The sequence below is a fragment of the Mirounga leonina genome, unplaced genomic scaffold (genome assembly GCF_011800145.1).
Source record: "Mirounga leonina isolate KUSES-001 unplaced genomic scaffold, KU_Mleo_1.0 Mir_366, whole genome shotgun sequence".
Lineage (NCBI taxonomy): Eukaryota > Metazoa > Chordata > Mammalia > Carnivora > Phocidae > Mirounga > Mirounga leonina.
Window position 1 is genome coordinate 1769174 of NW_023270709.1, and position 20909 is coordinate 1790082.

Consider the following 20909-nt stretch of genomic DNA (forward strand, 5'->3'; position numbering starts at 1 on the left):
ACATCTCGGGGCAGGACATCGAGGTCTTCTGTCAAGACCCCTGAGCCAATTGCCCCCACAGCCCCTGAACTCCAGCCTTCCGTCTCCACAGATGAGCATGTCACTCCTGAGGCCACATCTCGGGCCACTCGGGGCAGGACACGGAGGTCCTTTGTCAAGCTCCCCCAACCAACTGAGCCCACAGCCCCTGACCTTGAATCTCTCACCCCCACAGATCAGCTGGTCATCCCCAAGGCTCAGGATAGTCAGGATAAGACACTGAGGTCTTCTACAATAAGTGCTGTGCCAGTTCTTACCACCCCTGAATTCCAGTCTCCTGTCCCCACAGACCAGCCTATTCCCCCTGAGCACATCCCTCAAGCCAGTTGCAGCAGGAGGCTGAGGGCCACTAGGAAGCATGAGTCCCTCACAGCTCCCATTGTCCGTGAGCCCTACTCTGCACTCCCTGAACCTAAATCTCGGTCCTCAAGGAACCAAAGACAAGGAACAGTGAGAGTAGTTGAGTCCCTCAGGACCATTCCCAAGCCTGCCTTTGCCCAGCTTCCTGAGGCCCCCACTCACACTACCCAGATCCAAAAGGTAGAGGCAGCAGGAAGATCTGAGTTCACCCCAGAGCCCCTGCCTAAGGCCTCTCAGACCCGCAAGAGGCCTTTGGCTACGGTGGATTCACCCCCACTTCAAAAACGGCTCCAAAGAGGGGAAGTCACCCGGAAGACAGTTTTCCTCAAGGAAGAGGAAGAAGATCCAATGGAGAGGCCAAGGAAGGAGGAGGTGAGGAGAGGGCCGGGGCCGTGAAGCTAGGAAAGGGCTTAGAGGCTCAGAAACTTCCAGCAAGATCTTTCTCAATCCCAGGATGTAGTGGTTCCAGGACCAGGCAAGAGAAAGAGAGACCAAGCAGAGGAGGAGCCCAAGGGAATCCCAAGCCGCAGCCTTCGACGGACCAAACCTAACCAAGAGTCCACAGCCCCCAAAGTAGGAGAGAAAGGGCATGGGGCTTGGTGGGAGACAGACATGGGAGGATGGGAGGATGGGAGGAGACCTAGGGGTTTGGTGACAGGTGCTGATGGCATGGGTTGCTGTGACCATCTCAGGTTCACCCCTTCCACAGGTACTCTTCACAGGAGTGGTGGATGCCCGTGGAGAGCGGGCAGTGCTGGCCCTGGGAGGGAGTCTGGCCAGCTCAGTGGCAGAGGCTTCCCACTTGGTGACTGATCGAGTCCGACGCACGGTCAAGTTCCTCTGTGCCCTGGGGCGGGGGATCCCCATCCTCTCCTTGGACTGGCTGCACCAGGTGAGAGTCTAAGAGGTGACATACCATCAGAGATACTGATGGCGAAAAACTACTCACGTGGTGCTCTAGGAAGTAGTCGGGGGAAAGGGGGTACAGGAGGACAAGGGAGGTGAATGAGGCGGAAAGCTTAATTCAAAGAACATTTCATAAGCTCCTTCCAAATGCTAGGCAGAAGAGCTGGGTGGTGGGCTGGGCTGAGCTTTGGTGCTGACTGCTACTGTCCTTAGTCCCGCAAGGCTGGTTGCTTCTTGCCCCCGGATGAATATGTGGTGACTGATCCTGAGCAGGAGAAGAACTTTGGCTTCAGCCTTCGAGATGCCCTGAGCCGGGCTCGGGAGCGAAGGTTGCTGGAGGTGAGAGGCTGTCTTCTGCCCCATGCTTCAGCCTTCCCTCCAGAGGCTCCCCAGCTGTTCATGGCCTCTCAGTGCATACATTTATGGCCTCCAACATTCTCTTCCTCTTAGGGCTATGAAATCCACGTGACCCCAGGAGTCCAGCCACCACCACCTCAGATGGGAGAGATCATCAGCTGCTGTGGAGGCACTGTTCTACCCAGCATGCCCCGGTCCTATAAGGTATGGGTGGTATGTTTTGGATCTGGTGAGGTGGCACTTAAAGAGGTGGCTGGAATGGGAAAAGGTTGGAGAACCAAACGGGTATGGACGGGAACACAAGAGTAGTGAGAGGGTGAGGGGAAGCTCTGTAGTGTGTAAAGGGATAGGAATGAAGAAGTCTGCTGATTCCGAGTGGATTTATTTTCATTTTGTATTTTAAAATTTTTCAAATATACACAAAGGGAGAGAGAATCTCTATTATCAACGAACCTCCATATATCAATCATTCAGATTTAACAAGGTAGTTTAGACTTTGCTACATTTTCTCCATTTATTGCTTTTTTTCTTTTTCTTTGCCAAACCATTTTAAAGGAAACTGCAAACATCATATTATTTCCCCCTACATACTTAAAGTACACTTCTCTAAGAAATTATGTACTTTTTTTTTTTTTTACATAATCACAATGCCATTATTGATCCATAACAAAATTAACAATAGTTTCTTGGTCATTTTCTTATACTCCATTAGACAGATTTCTCCAGTTGGCCAAAAATGTCTCTTTGCGGTTCAAGTCAGGATTCAAACGAGATCCATGTATTGCCACAATTGCATATCTCTTAATTTTCTCTTACTCTAGAAAAGATCTCCCCCAACCCACCCAGCCTTTTTTTTTTATTCCATTGACTTCCTACAGAAACTAGGTCAGTTGTTCTTTAGAATGTTCCAGTCTGGGTTTTTCTGTTTGCTCCTTTGCTGTGCGATTTGTCTTGTTCTTCTTTTACATTCCTTGTAAACTATAGTTAATTTTAAAAGCTTGAATAAATTCAGGTTCAGCTTTTCTGGCAAGAGTACTTCTGACAAGTATGCTTCATATCAGGAGGTCTATTTTAGTGATGCTGAAACTGATTAGTGGGTTCTGAACCTATTTCTAGGATTCTTTTTCACCCCTGACTTTGTCTTTGCTGTCTGTCTTTCCCCAGCCACAGAGAATTGTGATTACATGCTCCCAGGACTTCCCTCGATGCTCTATTCCATTTCGGGTTGGCCTGCCCATCCTCTCACCTGAGTTCCTGCTGACAGGAGTGCTGAAGCAGGAGGCCAAGCCAGAGGCCTTCATCCTGTCCACTTTGGAAATGTCATCCTCCTGAAAACATCACCACAGTACTCTTTTCTCTCCCAGACCAGTAAATAAAGTGTTAGAAAAGAATTGGAAGAAAGAACCTAGGGCTCTAGAAAGGATTGGGGTATACTGACCTGATTTGTCTTGGAACATGGGTGGGGCTGAAACGGCTTATGGGTAAACAAAAAGATAGAGTTGGAGCCACTGATTTCTTAAAGGGCCACTTAGAGTTGGGTAATCCCATACTCAGATATCTTAAGTGGCTACCCTTAGCAGGACTGATGTCGTTACTGCTCTGTGGCACACACAGTGTCCTGCCTCTTGTTTGGAAGCCATTTCTCTTCCTCTTTTACTGGGATTCTTACTCGTCCTCTGAAAGATAGTGGAAACAGTTTTAGTGTCAAGAACTTGAAGGGATGCTTGCAGTGGGTAATTTTGAGGTTGGAGTTGTGGAATGCTCTAAAATCTTTTCTTTTCACTCCATCTTGATAGAAGTGTTCTTTAGCTTTGACTTTGAGCTAATCTCTACACTTTTCTGGCCTGCTTTCCCAGTATTTATAAAATTAGAGCTTAGGTTTAACCTCTGATAAATAAATATTCACTCTGTGCCTTATGGTGTAGTGCAGTTTTTTTAAACATATTTGAAATTTAAATTTTACTTATTTTTTTATTTTTATTTTTAAAGTAAGCTCTATACCCAACATGGGGCTTGAACTCACAACCCTGAGATCAAAAGTCTCACGCTCCACCAGCTGAGCCAGCCAGGTGCCCCTTAAATTAAAAGTTGGTTGATTACAATGATGTGGAGAAATTGGAACCCTTATTATATACATTGCTGGTAGGACGATAAAATGGTTCAGCTGCTGTGGTAAGTAGTCTGACAGTTTCTCAAAAAATTAGACATAGAATTAGCAAATTAGACATAGAATTACCAAATTACCATACTAATTACCATTAGTAGGCATATACCCAAAAGAACTAAAACTTGTGTTCAAACAAATACTTGTACACAAATATTCATACCAGCAGTTTACAAGAACCAAAAGGTGAAAAGAAAAATGTCCATCAGCAGTTGAATAAATACATGCAGCATATCCACACAATGGAATATTATTCATCCATAAAAGAGGATGAAGTACTGATTCGTGCTACAGTGTTTTGAGGATGAACCTCAAAAGCCTTATGCTAAGTGAAAGGAGCCAGACACAAAAAGTCACCTTGGATGATTCTACTTACATGAAATACCTGGAATAGGTAAATGTATAGAGACAGTAGAGTGGTGGTTGCCAGGAGCTGGGAGAAAGGGAAAATGGGGAGTGACTGCTTAATGGGTTCAGGGTTTTATTTTGGAGTGATGAAAATGCTTTGGAACTAGATAGAGGTGGTGATTACACACATTATGAATGTATTAAATGTCACTGGATTTTTCTCTTTAGTTAATTTTATGTTATGTGAATTTCACTTCAATAAAAAAAGATGGGTGATTAGTTTGTGACTTTTCTGCAAGTAAATTATACTTAAGTTTGTAAAACTTTGGTGTAGTAGAATGAGTGCGAGCTCTGCTGACTTTTAACACTGCTGACTTTTAAACATATAAACATGTCTTAATATATATTAAGCACAGCCATTGTAGGTGTGGCATGTGGTAGGACCCAAATAAATGTTAGTCCCCTTGCACAACTCAGAGTCTGTACTGTGTGAAACCTGTCTATGGCCTGCAGGTCCAGGGGATTCCTTACAGTACCAGCTGTCTCTATATCCCCCTTTAGCACTCATGTGCACTCTTACTTAGTGACATGGAAGTGCCCCAGTTTAAATTTCTTACACTTTCAAAAAATACGATAGCTTGTAGCACAAATAAGAAGTATCTCTGTCACTCAGGGTCCTAGCAGGAAATGACGGCACAGTCAAATTAGGGTAATTTGGAGAGAGGTTTTTTTGTTTTTGTTTTTTTAAGATTTTATTTATTTATTTATGAGAGAGAGCACATGAGAGGGGAGGGTCAGAGGGAGAAGCAGACTCCCTGCTGAGCACAGAGCCCGATGCGGGACTCGATCCAGGGACTCCAGGATCATGACCTGAGCTGAAGGCAGTCGCTTAACCAACTGAGCCACCCAGGCGCCTGGAGAGAGTTTAATAAAGTGAAATTTACAAAGAAGTTGGGAGAGTGTAGAGAAATCATAATGTTGCAGTACTCCAGTACCCACAGCTCTATTGTGACCACCTCTAAGTCCTAAAGGTTGAGAGGAGGAAGCGGTTTTGCAGAGGGCTTCCTCAATAAAAGCTGTGATTTTCATTGATCTAGTCCATTCAGGACAACCTCTTGAAGCAGAAAGCAGGGTGGTGGTTGCACCTGGAGGGGAAAATATGTCTGGTAACAGTTTACAACAGCATTGATTAAGAGGAGAGTAGGAGTACTGAGCCTGTGGGAGGAGGAATGTAAAGGCTGTGGGATGCTGCCTGGCAATTTTTTCATTCATGAGCCCACATGACTAGCAGCAACTTAGTTCTCATCTTGGTAAATTTTCTATTTCTTCTGTCTATAAGCCAAGGGATTTCACTTAATGATGTCTGAGTTCTCTGCGATGGTCATAGCTACTGTGACTAGGTCCATAGCAACATGATCTTTAATTCTGATGGAGGAAAACCTTTTACTTTGCTTTTCAGCTATATTAGTCTAGATATTACAAACAGGTCGGAAGGAAAAATATGTTCAGACAAAAGGTCTTAGCGATTTCTCACTAGTATGTGGGGTCAGACTAATAAGCTTGCAGAGTGAAGTCATAGTTAATTATCACAGGCTTGGATAAAATTAGCCTACTACAAAGTTTACAACAAATAAAATTTTCTATCACAAATATTTTAACATTGTTACTCTCATGATTACAAATCAACAGCCTTTGGCATTATTAGAAATCATCTGTAAGTGTCAGAGAAGTTTTCTGTCCTTGGCAAGTGGAGAGAGTAAGTTACGGAATAAACATTACTTTATGGTAAAATAGTCACTAACTCTTTAACAAGATGTAATAGGTGATTCAGAGCTTTGGGTTCTCAGCCTAGGTCAACAGTCTTCCGTTCTCTCACCGTTTATAATTGAAGTGTTAACTGAGGCTTTGTAACCTCTGACTCTGGCTAGGTTTTCTGGCTAAGGTTACAGAAAAGGGGACTGATAATTCTCGGTTTCTACAAGAACCCTGAAAGAGAGGAACTGTCTTCATTTTAGATGAGACAACCAGCCGAGCTGCGACTCAACCCACTCGAGTGGCTGCAGAGCCGCTGCCCTTTCCTCTTGCCACTCGGAATTCTAACTTTCCCTTCTGTGACGCAGCGACTGCTAGCTCCATAAAGGCACCCAGGACCCGCCCTGCGGGCAGAGAAAAGGGCGCGCCGCGGACGCGAGCCCTGGCATTTGAGCGAAGGCGCCCCGCCTTCCTGGGCAGGGACCCCGGGAGGGGGCGGGGGCGGGGCGGGGCCTGTAGCCGCGGGAATCCCAAGCCCGTCCCCTTCCCCACCCCTCCGTGTGTCGCCATGGCCCCAGCTCTGCTCCTGATCCCTGCTGCCCTCGCCTCTTTCATCCTGGCCTTTGGCACCGGAGTGGAGTTCGTGCGCTTTACCTCTCTTCGGCCACTTCTTGGAGGGATCCCGGAGCCTCGTGGTCCGGGTGAGCGGGAGGGATCGAGGATGAGCTCTAGGGCTGGAGGTGGAGCCGGACGAGAGGGAGGGAGGGCGGGGCCTGGAGACAAATGACAGGGGAAGTCCGGGAGAGGGAACAAGAACCGTGAAAGCCGGAGAAGCCGGAGAAGCTTCAGGACAGACCAGAAGGCTAAATTAGGAACTCAGGGATTAGCGGTTTGGAGAGGCAAGAGAGTGAGGACTGAGTGGGGTGGAAAAGGGCGATAAGCAGAGGAAAGGAAAGTGCTTTTAAAGAGAGGACTATGGAGGGGAGAGTGTTCAAAAGAGGGAGCATTTGGAGTACCGAAAGAAGAGGGTCAGTCCAACGGTTGCCTCTCCAGCCATGCTTTTTGTGACTGTATAGGAATCCTCCTCCCCACTCTGAAGGAGGAAGAAGCAGGGAATGGAAAAGCAAGGTGGGCAAAGCCTGGAGAGGAAGCATTAAGACTCTTGAAAGCATTAAGGGGATATGGCCTGGGTCCCCAAAAGGAGAGTAGGATTGGGGGTGTTTCCCACAAGCCTCTTGATCTTTTGTCCCTTTCTTCAACTCCCCCTAGATGCCCGCCAGGGATGGCTGGCTGCCGTGCAGGACCGCAGCATCCTTGTCCCCCTGGCTTGGGATCTGGGTCTCCTCCTACTATTTGTGGGGCAGCACAGCCTCATGGCAACTGACACAGTGAAGGCGTGGATGTCTCGATATTTTGGGGTCCTTCAGAGGTCACTGTATGTCGCATGCACTGCCCTGGCCTTGCAGGTATGAGGCTTTGGCCACTGAGTCCCAAGGGAAACTATCTGTGAGAAGAGTGTCCTAGATTGGAGGGGCAAGGACCTTAGCCTTCTGAAAATGTGGGTTTAGGAAGAGAACTGAGAGTGTTCAGGACTCTCATCTCAGCTTCCATTCCTCCACAGCACATATCCTCCTTATCAAGAACGGTGTACCTTTCCTCATTCCCCAAGCAGATATGTGCATTCTCACCTTTACAACTTTGTTCATGTTGTTCTGCTTGAGATCCCCTCGGTAACACCTCTTTCAGTGCTACCCTTTCTTCAAAACCACTTCCCTCAGTTTCAAGAGAAGGCTTCCCAGTTAGCATTCATTTGTCTTCTCAGTGAGTGCTTGGCATAAGCTACTTTATGTACCTATCCGGTCACCCCATCCGTTCTGCAAGTCCTCAGGGTAGATACAGGTCATCCTTACATCCTTGGGACCCCACCTAGCACCCTCTATGTGGTGACTCTTTGTTTGTGATGCTCATGGTAGAGGTGGAGAGAGCTGCAGACCAGCCTGGGGTGGGGGCAGCCTCTGGGTCTAGGTCTTTCAAGGGTAGGCTGCTGAGATACCCAACCGCTCATCCTTCCCCAGTTGGTGATGCGGTACTGGGAACCTGTACCCAGAGGCCCTGTGTTGTGGGAGGCTCGGGCTGAACCATGGGCCACCTGGGTGCCCCTGCTCTGCTTTGTGCTCCACGTCATATCCTGGCTCCTCATCTTCAGCATCCTTCTCGTCTTTGACTACGCCGAGCTCATGGGCCTCAAGCAGGTGAGGCTGCCAGATTCCTACCTGAGACCTATGATTCCTTCTAGAATGCCTTTTTCCGTTCTAAGGATTTCCCTCCTCCTCCCGTGCTCTTCCACCTTCCTCTTCTTTCAACTCCCTCACCTACTTCCCTTTCTTATAAGATAGTCTCCCCTCAGCCTGAAACCATGGGCCTCCTGGGACTGGGGAAGGTTCATGAGCCAGAGATGAGGATCAGGGGCCCACGTCTCAGAAGGGTGGTTCTTGGGCCTGAGTTACAGAAGGGGAAGTTTCCTGGAAGGGGAGGAAAGAGGTAACTAAGGTGCAAAAGGGGCTTGATCCCATTTCTAAGCTGTTCTCCCTCCTAGGTGTACTACCATGTGCTGGGGCTGGGTGAGCCTCTGGCCCTGAAGTCTCCCCGGGCTCTGAGACTCTTCTCCCACTTGCGCCACCCAGTGTGTGTGGAGCTGCTGACGGTGCTGTGGGTGGTGCCCACCCTGGGCACTGACCGCCTCCTCCTTGCTCTCCTCCTTACCCTCTATCTGGGCCTGGCTCACGGACTTGACCAGCAAGACCTCCGCTACCTCCGGGCCCAGTTACAAAGAAAACTCCACCTGCTCTCCCGGCCCCAGGAAGGTGAGGCCGAGTGAGGAGCTAACCTGGTTCCGAGCCCTGCACTTCCTCTCCTTTAACATCCAGGCCCTGGCTGCTTCAGACCAGAGGCCCAAATCTGTGGACTGAAGGGGCTATCCCTTCCCCTGCTTGAGCCTCCACTCCTTGGGCCCAGCTCCATACCCTAAATTCTGAGTTTCAACCACTGGACTCCAACATCTACTTCTCACCAACCAGGAAGAGGGGGTGGGGAACTTATCTGTCTCCTCAGTTAGGGCTTGACTCCTCCACCCCCCACCTTAAGAACCTCTTATAAGGAAGAAGGGTGGGCCTGACCACTTCCCTCCCACTGTTCTGCACCTCAGGGATCCCCTTCTCCTCTGGCTTCCCTTTCTAGGAGTGGTACTAGGGTCTGCAGGTTTGATGGTAATGCCTGCCCTTCCAGGCTCCAAGTGCCAGCCCCCTGGCTAGCCTTGCCATCTCCTTAGGCCCTGGCCCTGGGCTCTGTCCTCTAACCTAGTTGAGAGGATCCTCCCACTCTTCATTTTGGGTGACTAAGAGCTCTCTGCTGTCCTGAGGAACACGCACAGCAGAAAAATAAAATTCAGCCTGTTTTTTCTACATATGATATGCAGTCTATCAGTGTCTCTCTAGCTAGAGGGCTGACTTTGGGAAGGAAGGCAAGCGGAGCCCGGGCACGCCAAACTCGAGTCTGGGCAGCCACCGCGCCCTCTGGCGACCGCCGAGCGGCGGCCACTCGGGCAGACCCACCCCCACCTCCCCAGGTCGGCCCAGTCCCCCTTCCTCCAAATCCCCCAGTTTCCCTCGCTGCAGACCAGGGGACCCATGGGAGACAGGTTGAAGCTAAAGAGTGGGGCAGCGGCTCAGGTGGGGGAGCCAGTTTCCATGGCCGTTGGCTTCTGAGTACCTCTCCTGCCACCCCCTCTCCACGGGCCCACCACAGCCTGGTGGCGGCCCTGGACCCCGCAGTAACAAAGGCTCGCCGGGGGAGGCGAAAGCGTGGGGAGGAGCGGCAGGAGATGGGAAGGGCGGGCCCGGCTGTAGCAGCTGCTGCTTCCTCTGCAAGTCCCTCGAGGGGCCTGAGTCACGGGCGGCTGCCTTGGGTCGGCGAGCTCGGGGCGAGGGTCCGGACACCTGGGTTCTCCAGGGCTACCGAGAGGGAGCGGGGTGTGGTCCCCGGGGACAGAAATGGAGGGCCGGGGGTTGCGGCGGGAAAAGGGGAGTCCGCGAGCCTAGCCCCACGCGGGGGGTCTCTGGAGCGAGGCCCCGCCCCTCGGGCCCCGCCCCGCGCCCCCTTCCCTCTCCCCATTGTCCTCAGACAAAGCGGTCGCCGCCCCCCGCCCGGCCCCCAGGTCTCTCTCTGTCTCCGTCCCTCCTCCTCGACTCCCTCTTTCCCTCCTCCTCCTCTCCTTCCCTCCTCCTCCTCTCCTTCCCTCCTCCCCTCTCTCCTGTCTCCGGATCTCCCTCGGTCCCACTCTCCTCCTCTTCCTCTCTCCTCCTCCCTCCGGACGCCAGGCTCCTCCGCACCCCCTCCCCTGGGAGCCCCGCTGCCTTGTGAGTTGACTGAGGGGCCTCAGACTTGGGGAGGGGGTGTCTCCTGTCTCCCGTCCCCGGCCCGGACCTTGGGCTGTCTCCTCTTTGTGCCGAGATTGCCTGTCTGAGCGGTCCGAGCTGGGTGGGAATGGCCGGCTATGTCAGGGTTCCCTGAGAGCGGAGACCCGGGCATTGGACTGGCAGGCTCGGGAGAGCAGAGCCGTGGCGCGGGTCCTCCGCACGCCACGGCCCCGGGCCCGGCCGGTGGGAGAGGCAGGCGGCGGGGACGGGACGGGGTGGGGGTGGACGCCAGGGTTCTGGGAACGTGCTGGCAGCCCAGACACCCGGGTTCCGAAAGTCCCCAAGGGAGGGTATTCCCCCCTCCCCCCCCCGCCCCGAGCTGCCTGGGGGCGGAGTGCCGGGTGGCGGCTGGGGGGCCGGAGAGGCGTGGCCGGAGCGGAGCTGGGAGGGGAGCCGGGACCTCCCGAGCCCGCGCTGAGACGCGCCCGGGCGCCCGCGGAGCTCCATTTCCCCTCTGCCCCCTGATTCCCCTGCTCCCTTAGACCTCTCCACTCCCCGCCCCTCCTCACCTCCCCGACATCCCCTCAGGTCCCACCACCCCCTTTCGGGCGGGATTCCCTGATCTCCCTTCCCACTCTAACCGCCTCTGGGGTAACGGTGGGGAAACCTCGCCTGAACCCTACCTCCATCACCCCCGGCCTCTCTTTTCTCTCTCCTCTCTCATTCCGACTTCTTTTTCCGCCCTCCTCTCCTCTCACATCCTTGGGACTGTCTCTGATACCATTAACCCTGCGCTGCCAAATCTGACTCCTGCCTCTTTGCCCTGAATCTCTATTCTTCCTCTCAGGGCCACGACCCCACCCCCACTTGGCCCACAGCTTTTTCACTTTCTGTTTTCCCCTTTCTTTGCCCTCCATCTTCTCACTCCTTCCGTCTGTCTTTACCCTCAGCTCCTGTGCCCATCTCCGTGTCCCACCTCTCCCCCTCTACTTCCTCTCCCCCCACCCCCAGTCTCACCCCCTGGAGCCTCTCTTTCCTGTTCTCTGGCCCCAGCACTCCCCACCCTCACCTCAGCGCGACCATGGCCACCATCCCAGACTGGAAGCTACAGCTGCTAGCCCGGCGCCGGCAGGAGGAGGCAGCCCTTCGTGGCCGGGAGAAGGCAGAACGGGAGCGTCTGTCCCAGATGCCAGCCTGGAAGCGGGGGCTGCTGGAGCGCCGCCGGGCCAAGCTTGGTCTGTCTCCTGGAGAACCTAGCCCTGCACCTGGGACTACAGAGGTTGGACCTCCAGACCCAGATGAGTCGGCCGTCCTCCTGGAGGCCATTGGGCCGGTGCACCAGAACCGATTCATTCGGCAGGAGCGCCAGCAGCAGCAGCAGCAGCGGAATGAAGAGTTACTTGCAGAGAGAAGGCCTGGGCCTTTGGAGGCCCGGGAGCGGAGACCCAGCCCTGGGGAGATGCGGGATCAGAGCCCCAAGGGAAGAGAGTCAAAAGAAGAGCGGCTCAGTCCCAGGGAGGCCAGAGAGAGGAGGTTGGGGATAGGGGGAGCCCGAGAGTTGAGCCCCAGGCCTTCAGAGGCTTTGGACTGGAGGCAGAGCCCAGGAGAGGCTGGAGACAGGAGCTCCAGACTGCCAGAGGCCCGGAAGTGGAGGCTGAGCCCCGGAGAAAATCCAGAGTGGAGTCTGAGACTGGCAGAGCCGGGAGAACAAAGCCCCAGGAGAAAAGAGGTGGTGGAAAGTAGACTGAGCCCAGCAGAGCCCACCCAGAAGTTGGGGCTGACAGAGTCCCATAAATGGAGGCCTGACTCTGGAGAGTCTCAGGAACAGAGTTTGGTACAACTGGAGGCATCAGAGTGGAGGCTGAGCTCAGAAAAAGAAAGAAAAGACTGTTCGGAGGAATGTGGGAGAAAAGAAGAGAGACCAGTTCCAAGGCTGGCCTCAGAAGAGATTACAGAGCTGCCGGAGACCCTGACAAGGGAGGCTCCAGACAGCAGCTCCGGAGAAGCGGAGGCAGCAGAGCAAAGGCCCAGCCCTGTGGAGGATGGTGAGAGGGGCCTGAGGCTGACAGAAGGATGGAAATGGACCCTGAACTCTGGAAAGGTTCGAGAATGGACACCCAGGGACACAGAGACTCAAACTCAGAAACCAGTCCCCCCAGAGTCTGCTGAGAAGTATCTGGGGCCTCTTGGTACCGAGGCTGGAGAAGGGGAGGCTGAGAAGGAGAAGGCGGGGGCTCAGGGCAGGCCTCTGAGAACCCTGCAGAACGACAGCTCTGTGCCCTCCCCCTTCCCACCAGAGCACGCTGGGACTGGAGGCTCTAGAAGGCAGGAAGAGGAAGCAGTGGATCTCCGGCCCCCACCAGCAGCCCCTCTGTCTCCCCCACCCCCAGCCCCACCTGCTCCCCAGTCCCCTGGGGATCCCCTCATGAACCGTCTGTTCTATGGGGTGAAGGCAGGGCCGGGGGTGGGGGCCCCTCGCCGCAGTGGACACACCTTCACAGTCAACCCCCGGCGGCCCGTGCCCCCTGCGGCCCCCAGCACCCCCGCCACCCCAGCCACAGCTGATGCGGCGGTCCCTGGAGCTGGGAAGAAGCGGTACCCGACTGCCGAGGAGATCTTGGTTCTGGGGGGCTACCTCCGCCTCAGCCGCAGCTGCCTTGCCAAGGGGTCCCCTGAAAGGCACCACAAACAGGTAGGGAGCAGCCAAGCCAGACCTCTCAGAAGCCCGCTCCTCAGTTCTCTCCGGCCTCCTTTCTTTTTTATATCCCTGTATTCTTGTCCTCCTCTATTCTTTCGTGTTAATTCCTGCCGCCACCCTTCCTCCTCTACACACACCCTTCCTTCTTAGAGAGTTCATTTTCCATTCATTTCCAAGCCCAAGGATCCTGCCCCAAATCAAGTGCTGCCCCTGGGTGTGTCTCACAGGGTGTGCCCAGGCTGCTCACTCTTCATTCCCTCAGGCTCTGGGTCCCATCTTCCCCGCCCCCTCAGCTCCCCCCACACCCCCTGCCGCCGCCCCATTTCTTCCCTTCCTTTCCTCTGAGTCTGTGACCGAACACAGCCCTTCTGGTGGGAGACCTGAACCAAGGCTACAGCCTAGAATCTATGAGAGCAGGGTTATCAGGTTGAAAGCACATACAACCTTCCAAGGGAGTGAATGTTGGGGCAGGAAGCCTCAAGAGGCACAGGGGGTGGCTTTGGGGTTCTAGGGAGAAATGGCAGGGAGAAGTGAGTGGAGGAAGGTCTCAGTCCCAAGGCAGGCCAGAGCTGAATGAGGAGACGTCCTAGGGTGGGGGCAGGGGAATGGAATAGGGCTGGAGAACAGAGAGAAGACTTCTGAACCCCGAGTCTGCTCCATGGGAGAGGCGCACACAGAGGCCGTTTGAAGTGGGTGACCTCAGGGTTGCACACCCCCAGCTGGGCCACTGCTTTAGACAGTGCTCCCTTCTCTCTTGGGACAAGAAAAGCCTTCTCTTCTTCCAAAATACCCCCGCTCCTTACTCCCCTTCTTCCTTCCTCCCTGGGCTTCCCCTCCCTCCCCAGGACTGGCTCAGCAGTTGGTTTTCCCCTTTTTCCCCTCTCTTCCTGCTGCCCTGGCCTGTCCCTCCCTTTGGGGTAGCAGAAGAGAGAAGTGAATTTGGAGGCACGGTGCTGAGAGCAGGGAATACAATGGGAGTTGGGGACAGGGGTGGGGGCTGAGGCCAGCAGAGGGTCAGAGGTTAAAACTGGAAAAAGGACAAAGTGCAGGAAGTGGGAGCAGCCAGGCTTCTCGCCCTGGCTTCAGCCCAACCCCTTCCTTACACACCAGCTTGTTTCCAGCTTGAAAATCTCTAAGGAGAGAGAGGTCCCTGCACCTAACACATCTCTCCAGAGACCGGGAAGCCCTTCCTAGTCTCCAGTCCTCATCTCATCTGACATCCTCAGATTTGGTTTTTTCGTGTGTCCTGTCAGTGGGAAACCACAGGGACCAAAGACCTAGATGGAGCTTGCGGGTCACTTGGTCCCCCAATTCATCTTCATGTGAAGCTCATGCTCCCATCCTGAGCCATGGTACCAGCGTCTAGCCTGAGCACTCTGACTGCTGCCAACCCCGTCCCCTTCGGGCTGGGCAGGTGTAAGGAGGTGGGTCTGGAGCTGCCAGGATTAGCTGTTCAGACAAGTCACTTGCTACTGAGGTTGGCCTGTGCCTTTGGGGAGGAAGAGCAGAGGGAGGCATGAAGTTTGGGGCCCAAAGCTGGGGACCATATGAGTGCAGGGCAGGACCTGTGATAGTGACCCTACCTAGGTCAGGGAGTAGGGGAGCCGGAAGCAGATCACCCAAACAGGAAGCCTGGGGGTGGGGGCCGGAAGGCTGGTAGGGCTGAGTGGGGAACCGCTGGGCCCTGGGCCTGCCAGAACTGCTCAGGATGTGGTGAGAGAATAAGGAAGCCCTGGCTGGTCTGGGGGTGGGGGTGGGGAGAAGCAGCACAGAGTTTTCTAGACCCAGACACCTCCCCCTCCACCCTGTGTCAGGCCTCCTTCCCCTCTCTCTGCACCCTGCTCAGCAGGGACTAGAATGCCTTGTCCCAGCTCTGACCCAACCCACTTGCTTGGGGACCAGAGGACCACCCCCCCTTCCCTAAATAACTTCTGTTTGCAAGCTAATGCCATCAAACATATCCTTGCCATGGAGAGAAATCCCAGCCCTGCCCTGTGGCTGGTGCCCTTCCCCAGAGGCCCTTCTAGCTGAGAGATGGGCTCCTCCCCTCTCTGGCCCCCTTGTGACTTTATATAGCTGATGGGAGAGGAGCAAGTGAGTCACACCCCTCTGTCCCCCCCCCCCACCCCCCCCACCCCGCCCCAACTCCCATGCAGTCTGTGCATTCCTGAGAAGCCCAGTCAGAAGTTGGGGCGGGGGTGAGGGGTGGAAGGGGGCGGTGAGGAGAGAAGCAGGGTTGGGGAAGAAAGAAAACATGACTGAGAGCAAATAAAATGAATCCTTTTTCAGAGTGGATAATAAACTGTGGAGCTTGTTATCCCAAAAGGGGATGTGAAAAGAAAACAAATGGGGCCCCAGAAGTTTGGGTAAATCTGTCAGTAACAGAACCAGAAGTGGTCCCTTTTGAAAAGCTGGGATGTAAAGGGTCTGTATGCTGTCACTCATTTCTACCAGCAGCTCCACAGACAGACTGTGTACCTCCCACATTGTTCCCCAGTGTTGATTCTCTGTGGGGACCACATCTGAGGTCTGGACCAACCCTTCCTTACTCCCTGTAGCAACTTTCATGCTCTTATGGCCAGCAGACACAAGATCAGATCACAAATAAGTAAGTTCTCTGGTATGTTAGAAGGTCGTAAATGATAATGGGGGGAAAAAATTAGAACAGGGTAAGTGGAACCTTGAGGACCAGAAAGTTGGGGGAGTGAATATGAACTTTAAATAGGGTGACTGGGAGACAGGGAGCCATGGAGCTATTTGGGGGAAGAGTGTTCCAGGTAGAAGGAATAGCCAGTGCAAAGGCCCCAAGACGTGAGTGCCCCTGCTTCGAGGAACCTTGACCAGGGTGGCCAGAGCGAGAGCAGATGAGAGGTGAGGTGGGGCATGGCACAGTGGGACTACCCTGTGGGCCTTAGTCAGGCTCTGGCTTTTCCTCCCAGTGAGATGGCCCTACCAGCCGTCCGGCCCCCACCATGGTTTGGAGCCTCTGAGTTCCAGCTTCCCTTGGGGGCCCAGGTTTCACATTCCATACAGCCCTTAGCATCCACCTGTCCAGCCACCCTCCCGGCTTCTCTCTTCTCACACCCCAGCCCATGCGGAGATGCAAGGATGCAGGGCCCAAGCCCTGAGTTTCCCAAACAGGTGCCTGGGAAGGCCTGAGTAGATCATCCGGACCTTTCCAAGTAGTTCACATGGATTCCTCCTGTTTGTCTCCTTAATCGCTTTGGCTCCCAGAGTTAATCCCACTCTGCCCCTGCCCCCTGAGCTTCTTAAAAGGGCAAGGGGAAGGGTAGAAAGGCAGTGAGAACAGCTGGGGCTCGCCTGCTCTTGGGACAGTGTGTTTGTGGATTTTCTGCCCCCTCCAGGTCCCCTCTGGCCTTTTGCCTGTGTCTCTGCATGCCTCTCCTGGTGCATTCTCCACCCCAACCTGTGTTTGCATGGACTTTCCTCTCTGCCCCTGTCACCTCCCCCAGCTGTACCTTGCAGGGACTCAAGGGCCCATCTCCCCTGCGTGTTAGGGGAGAGTCTTGTTTCCTCTGGGCCTGATAGGTCTCTTCTTTCCTCCCAGGCCCCAGCCCCACTTTGTTGTCGGTCCACTCCAGCTATAGAGGAGTGAGGCGAGCAGGAGGGCACAGGTGTCCAGGGTCCTGGGTTTCCCAGGAACTTCAAGGGGCTGAGGGTGTGGAAACCAAAGTGCTTGGCTTTGCTTTTGCCTGGGACTCCCTCCAGCCAGCTATTTCCTGCCAGTCAAACTTCCCTCCTCCTCCAGGAAGCCTTCCTGGTTGCCCTCACGATGCCCAAAGAGTCAGTTCTGATTACAGGAGTTATCTTCATGTATCTTCATTTCTTTTTACTCTTCCACCACCCACAGTCTAAAAAGTAGGGACCCGAGTCCTGTATTACCCACCTCTGCCACCTCTGCCAAAGCTCAGGCCAGTCTGATGTTTTGGAAATGATAGCATAGAAGAGGGAAATTCTGGGATTAGAGAGCCTGTGTCAAAAGGAAAACTCGACCCCTGGGTCCCAGAGTGGATGCGCAGGGCAAAGTCAGTAGGGTGCCCAAATCCAGCTCCCCTCCCCCACCTTGCGTGTGCCCCCCTGGGAGCTTCCCCGGGCTAAACTCGGGGCCTCCCCGTTTCTCTCCCACTCTCAGCTCAAGATCTCCTTCAGCGAGACAGCATTGGAGACCACGTACCAATACCCCTCCGAGAGTTCGGTGCTGGAGGAGTTGGGCCCGGAGCCTGAGGCTCCCAGTGCCCCCAGCCCCCCAGCGGCCCAACCCGAAGACGAAGAGGATGAGGAGGACCTGCTGCTGCTACAGCGGGAGCTCCAGGGCGGGCTGCGCACCAAGGCCCTGATCGTGGGTGAGCGAAGGCTCGGCCTGGCCGAGGGCACCCCCTGGTGTTCATAGCGGACACTGCGGTCCAGGAGGGAAGGGGAGGAATTAATAACGTTGGTGCTTGGAAGAGACTTGACCTCTAGCCCCACCCGCTCCTTTACAAGTGGGGAAATCGAGGTCTTGGGAACTGAAGTGCACAAGGGGTCTCCAGATTTCAAAACCAGGACTCTTTCTGAGCGCTCTAGTGTGGTTAAAACACAGGGTTTGGGTCAGACAGGCCTGCATTTGAATTCCATCTTGTCTCTTACCTGTGGTGTATGTAACCTCCGGGAAAGCACTCACCTCTGGTCTCCGTTTATTAATTATGAAATGGGGTTAATAATAACCACTTCCTGGGGTTTACTGAGAGGGTTCAGTAATTTTTGTGAAGCACCTTGGAACTATGGCTGGACATCAAATGACTTCGCCTCATCTGGGGTTATTGTGGGATTAAACAAGTTGTAAGAAGGCCTGGCACAGAACGCAGGCTAAATGGGTGATGGCCACTGTTCCTGCAGTAGCAAGCGCTCGGCATGGAAGATCAGTGCAGAGAGTAAGTGGGGAAGATGGGGGGCAGAGGCCCTCACTCATTCTCTACCATTATTGCCTCCTCTCCCACAGATGAGTCCTGCCGGAGGTGACCCTCTTTCAACATAGGGCCTATACCCACCCTTTCCCAGAACTGAAGATCCTGGAGCCCAGAAGACTGAGAACAGAGAGACCCCGAACATGAGCTTGGCCGGGAAGAGCAACCAACATCTTCCAACTTGCTTTCCTCATCCTGTATATGGGAGCAGAGCTAGTCACCCAGTTTCCACCCTCACCAAAGGTCCCTGGTATGAGTGTGTCAGACATGCTGGTGGCATCCGAGGTGACTCAAAAGTGAGCATCAAGTCCTGAGGAAGATCACAGTGCTCACTGGGGCTGGAGGTGGAGCACCTCCTCCATCTCCCCGGGCAGGTACACTCTCCCTTCAGCCTCCCTTGCCTCCCCACCACCCCCTGGGGGCTCTTAGGATTTAAGCACTCATCCTGGGTAGCCTGCCCCCACTCCATTTACAGGCCCCTCTCCTTCCTATTCCTTAGGCCACTGCCCCTTTGTTTACACCTCCTGCCTCCTCTCTTGACCACCAGCCTGGTTTACAAACCCCATTAGCTCCCAGCCCCACCTGCCAAAGTCCCAGGTTTACAACCATACCTACTTGTTGAGTCCATGTGGAACCCTCCCCCCTGTCCCTGGCAGTTGCCTCATTGGGGGCGTGGCTTCCTCCACTTTTGCTCAGTATTACTGTACCTCAGTTTTCCCCAAGAAGGAAGGCTGGGAATCTTAGCCCTGTACCCCCATCCAGTTATTTAATTCTGTTCCTCCTAGTGGTCCACAACTGAATTGAATTGCAAGGGTGAGGGGTGACTAACAAGGCACCTCAATTCGTCTTCCCCATTTCTCCTTCCTCATCCACTGCCTGTTTGTTTTTTAAGTTTTCCATAATAAAATGGAGATCTCTCCAACTCTCCTGCTGCTTTTCCTTCTTTAGCAAAAAAAGTGCTGGTGGGGGAGGCTGTGTGTTCCTCATTCCAAGCCTCTCCCATCTTCCTATTGGCCATGAAGAGGTAGTGGCCAGGGCTGCGGGAGGGAAAAATGATGGAGATGGAACAGGAACTCAGCGTTGACATCAAGAAAGGGCTCTGGGAGAGCCCGTCATTGTTTCTCAAAGGACTGGCAGGAAAAGGACTGATTTGAGGGAGGGTAGGAGGAATCCGCTAAGCTGGGAGTGCCAGGCGCCTGGGTGGCTCAGTTGGTTAAGCGACTGCCTTCGGCTCAGGTCATGATCCTGGAGTCCCTGGATCAAGTCCCGCATCGGGCTCCCTGGTTGGCAGGGAGTCTGCTTCTCCCTCTCCCACTCCCCGTTTGTGTTCCCTCTCTCGCTGTGTCTTTCTCTGTCAAATAAATAAAATCTTTAAAAAAAAAAAAAAAAGCTGGGAGTGCCGCAAGAGCAGACTGTCAGTCGGGTTTAATGAAGCATCCCCACGCCGCACAAAATTATTCCTAGTACACTTGCAAAGTGATTAGTAGAATGAATGAATGAACAACTATATGAATAGATGAAAAGAGCTAAAATACTGGAAGCAGAGGACACTCCGAATTGAAGGATTCCAGTATTTACTTAGAAGCCTGCTAGAAGCAGCCAGCTAGTTCGTGTATAACAATGGCTAATCTGGGGGCATTTACTCCAAGACTCAAGACCATAAATAATAAGCCTAAAACTGCTGCAATAGAGTATATGTAGTTTCCTGAAAAAGGGTCTCTCATTGACAATGGGTTTTATATTCCTAAAGGTTTAATTAAGAACCATTGATAATTCATGGCTTTGTTGCCCAACTATAGTTAATAGGGAGATTTTCCCATTTCAAAGAATTTCTCTCTTCTACAAATGTGGCAGGTCTATAGTTTACTTATCAGGTCTTCTTTTTTTCTTCGTTTTTTCAGTTTGCTAGGGTAGTAAAGACATGTTTGAGTAGTTATAGTCCTACCACTACAGGAATTTTTCTCAGCTTAGTCAGAGGAGACTCCCTTTTACTAAGTACAAAATAAATAAGACAAATTGATCTTAAACATATACCAAAGTCTTTAATTTACTAGCAAAGGAACAATGAAGGTGTTAAAACAATGAGCCAGTTCAGAGAGGGTATGAGTATGGAGGGAAACAATGCTTACACTAGTAGCTAATTAGGTAAAGATCCTAATCAGTTTTGACCTAGGAAACCAGAGAGGCTGGAGGCTCTGAGATGCCAGGGGTGCCCACAGTCCATCTCAGAAACAAAACAATGCATCTAAGAAGTCAATGCTAAGGAGCTATTGGAATAGCAGTATTTCATTTCCCAACAGTAGTGTCTGATAAGTCCAATTACTCATAGAAGTATGAAGGGGGGTCAAATCGACATCAGATAAGCAGAATAGGGTAACAGGCTCTGTTTTTTTTTTAAGATTTTATTTATTTATTTGAGAGAGAATGAGAGAGAGAGAGAACATGAGCAGAGTGAGGGGCACAGGGAGAAGCAGACTCCCCGTTGAGGAGGGAGCCCAATGCTGGACTCGATCCTGGGACTCCAGGATCATGCCCTGAGCTGAAGGCAGACGACTAACCGACTGAGCCACCCAGGCGCCCCAGCTCTGCTTATAAGCACCACCAGTGAATTAATCAAGCTGTTAGCAGAAACACAGAACACAGTTTACGCATTCCATAGTTGGAGGTTTTGAAAAATAACTTTCTGGGGCGCCTGGGTGGCTCATTCGGTTGAGCGTCTGCCTTTGGCTCAGGTCATGGTCCCGGGGTCTCCGCATGGAGCCCCACGTCTGGCTCCCTGCTCTGTGTGGAGTCCGCTTCTCCCTCTGCCCCGTACCCCACTCGTGCTCTTTCTAATAAATGAATAAAATCTTAAAAAAAAAAAAAAAAAGGCACCTTTCTGAGAGCACCAAGAAGAGAGCGCACCT

At 52.9% G+C, this 20909-nt stretch overlaps 3 protein-coding genes across 10 annotated transcripts in view; all 3 read left to right on the top strand.

The window, feature by feature from the left end:
* The window catches only part of MDC1 (mediator of DNA damage checkpoint 1), a 13295-nt gene extending 9716 nt beyond the window's left edge, over positions 1-3579 (top strand). For 5 of the 6 annotated variants that reach the window (XM_035030652.1, XM_035030653.1, XM_035030654.1 and 2 more), the window contains 6 exons: positions 1-771; positions 853-972; positions 1109-1291; positions 1519-1644; positions 1756-1866; positions 2827-3579. The exon at positions 1-771 is cut by the window's left edge. In XM_035030652.1, the coding sequence (XP_034886543.1) occupies positions 1-771; positions 853-972; positions 1109-1291; positions 1519-1644; positions 1756-1866; positions 2827-2994 (1479 nt within the window). In that variant the 3' untranslated portion in view covers positions 2995-3579. The remainder of the gene's footprint in view (positions 772-852; positions 973-1108; positions 1292-1518; positions 1645-1755; positions 1867-2826) is intronic. The other variant, XM_035030656.1, reaches the window with a different exon arrangement.
* Positions 3580-6422: 2843 nt separating this feature from the next.
* Positions 6423-9387, top strand: NRM (nurim). Of its 2 annotated transcripts, XM_035030667.1 has the most exons (4): positions 6439-6627; positions 7196-7392; positions 8002-8178; positions 8523-9387. In XM_035030667.1, exons 1-4 carry the CDS (start codon positions 6495-6497, stop codon positions 8802-8804), a joined length of 789 nt encoding a protein of 262 aa, XP_034886558.1. In that variant the 5' UTR covers positions 6439-6494; the 3' UTR covers positions 8805-9387. The 2 variants fall into 2 exon arrangements, with proteins under 2 accessions (XP_034886560.1, XP_034886558.1); XM_035030669.1 differs by lacking the exon at positions 8002-8178 and having other exon boundaries at positions 6423-6627.
* Positions 9388-10247: 860 nt separating this feature from the next.
* PPP1R18 (protein phosphatase 1 regulatory subunit 18) lies at positions 10248-18931 on the top strand. Of its 2 annotated transcripts, XM_035030666.1 has the most exons (4): positions 10248-10341; positions 11395-13033; positions 17193-17403; positions 18039-18931. In XM_035030666.1, the coding sequence occupies exons 2-4, from the start codon at positions 11423-11425 to the stop codon at positions 18056-18058; spliced, it is 1842 nt and encodes a 613-aa protein (XP_034886557.1). In that variant the 5' UTR covers positions 10248-10341; positions 11395-11422; the 3' UTR covers positions 18059-18931. The 2 variants fall into 2 exon arrangements, with proteins under 2 accessions (XP_034886557.1, XP_034886556.1); XM_035030665.1 differs by lacking the exon at positions 10248-10341 and having other exon boundaries at positions 10350-13033.
* The last annotated feature ends 1978 nt before the right edge of the window (positions 18932-20909 follow it).

Bases quoted from the DNA above. Each gene is read 5' to 3' on its own strand.
- PPP1R18 (XM_035030666.1), top strand. From the start codon at position 11,423: ATGGCCACCATCCCAGACTGGAAGCTACAGCTGCTAGCCCGGCGCCGG. The intron at 13,034-17,192 runs GTAGGGAGCAGC...TCCCACTCTCAG, and splicing joins CTGAAAGGCACCACAAACAG to CTCAAGATCTCCTTCAGCGA. The intron at 17,404-18,038 runs GTGAGCGAAGGC...CCTCTCCCACAG, and splicing joins CACCAAGGCCCTGATCGTGG to ATGAGTCCTGCCGGAGGTGA.
- NRM (XM_035030667.1), top strand. From the start codon at position 6,495: ATGGCCCCAGCTCTGCTCCTGATCCCTGCTGCCCTCGCCTCTTTCATC. The intron at 7,393-8,001 runs GTATGAGGCTTT...ATCCTTCCCCAG, and splicing joins GCACTGCCCTGGCCTTGCAG to TTGGTGATGCGGTACTGGGA. The intron at 8,179-8,522 runs GTGAGGCTGCCA...TCTCCCTCCTAG, and splicing joins AGCTCATGGGCCTCAAGCAG to GTGTACTACCATGTGCTGGG.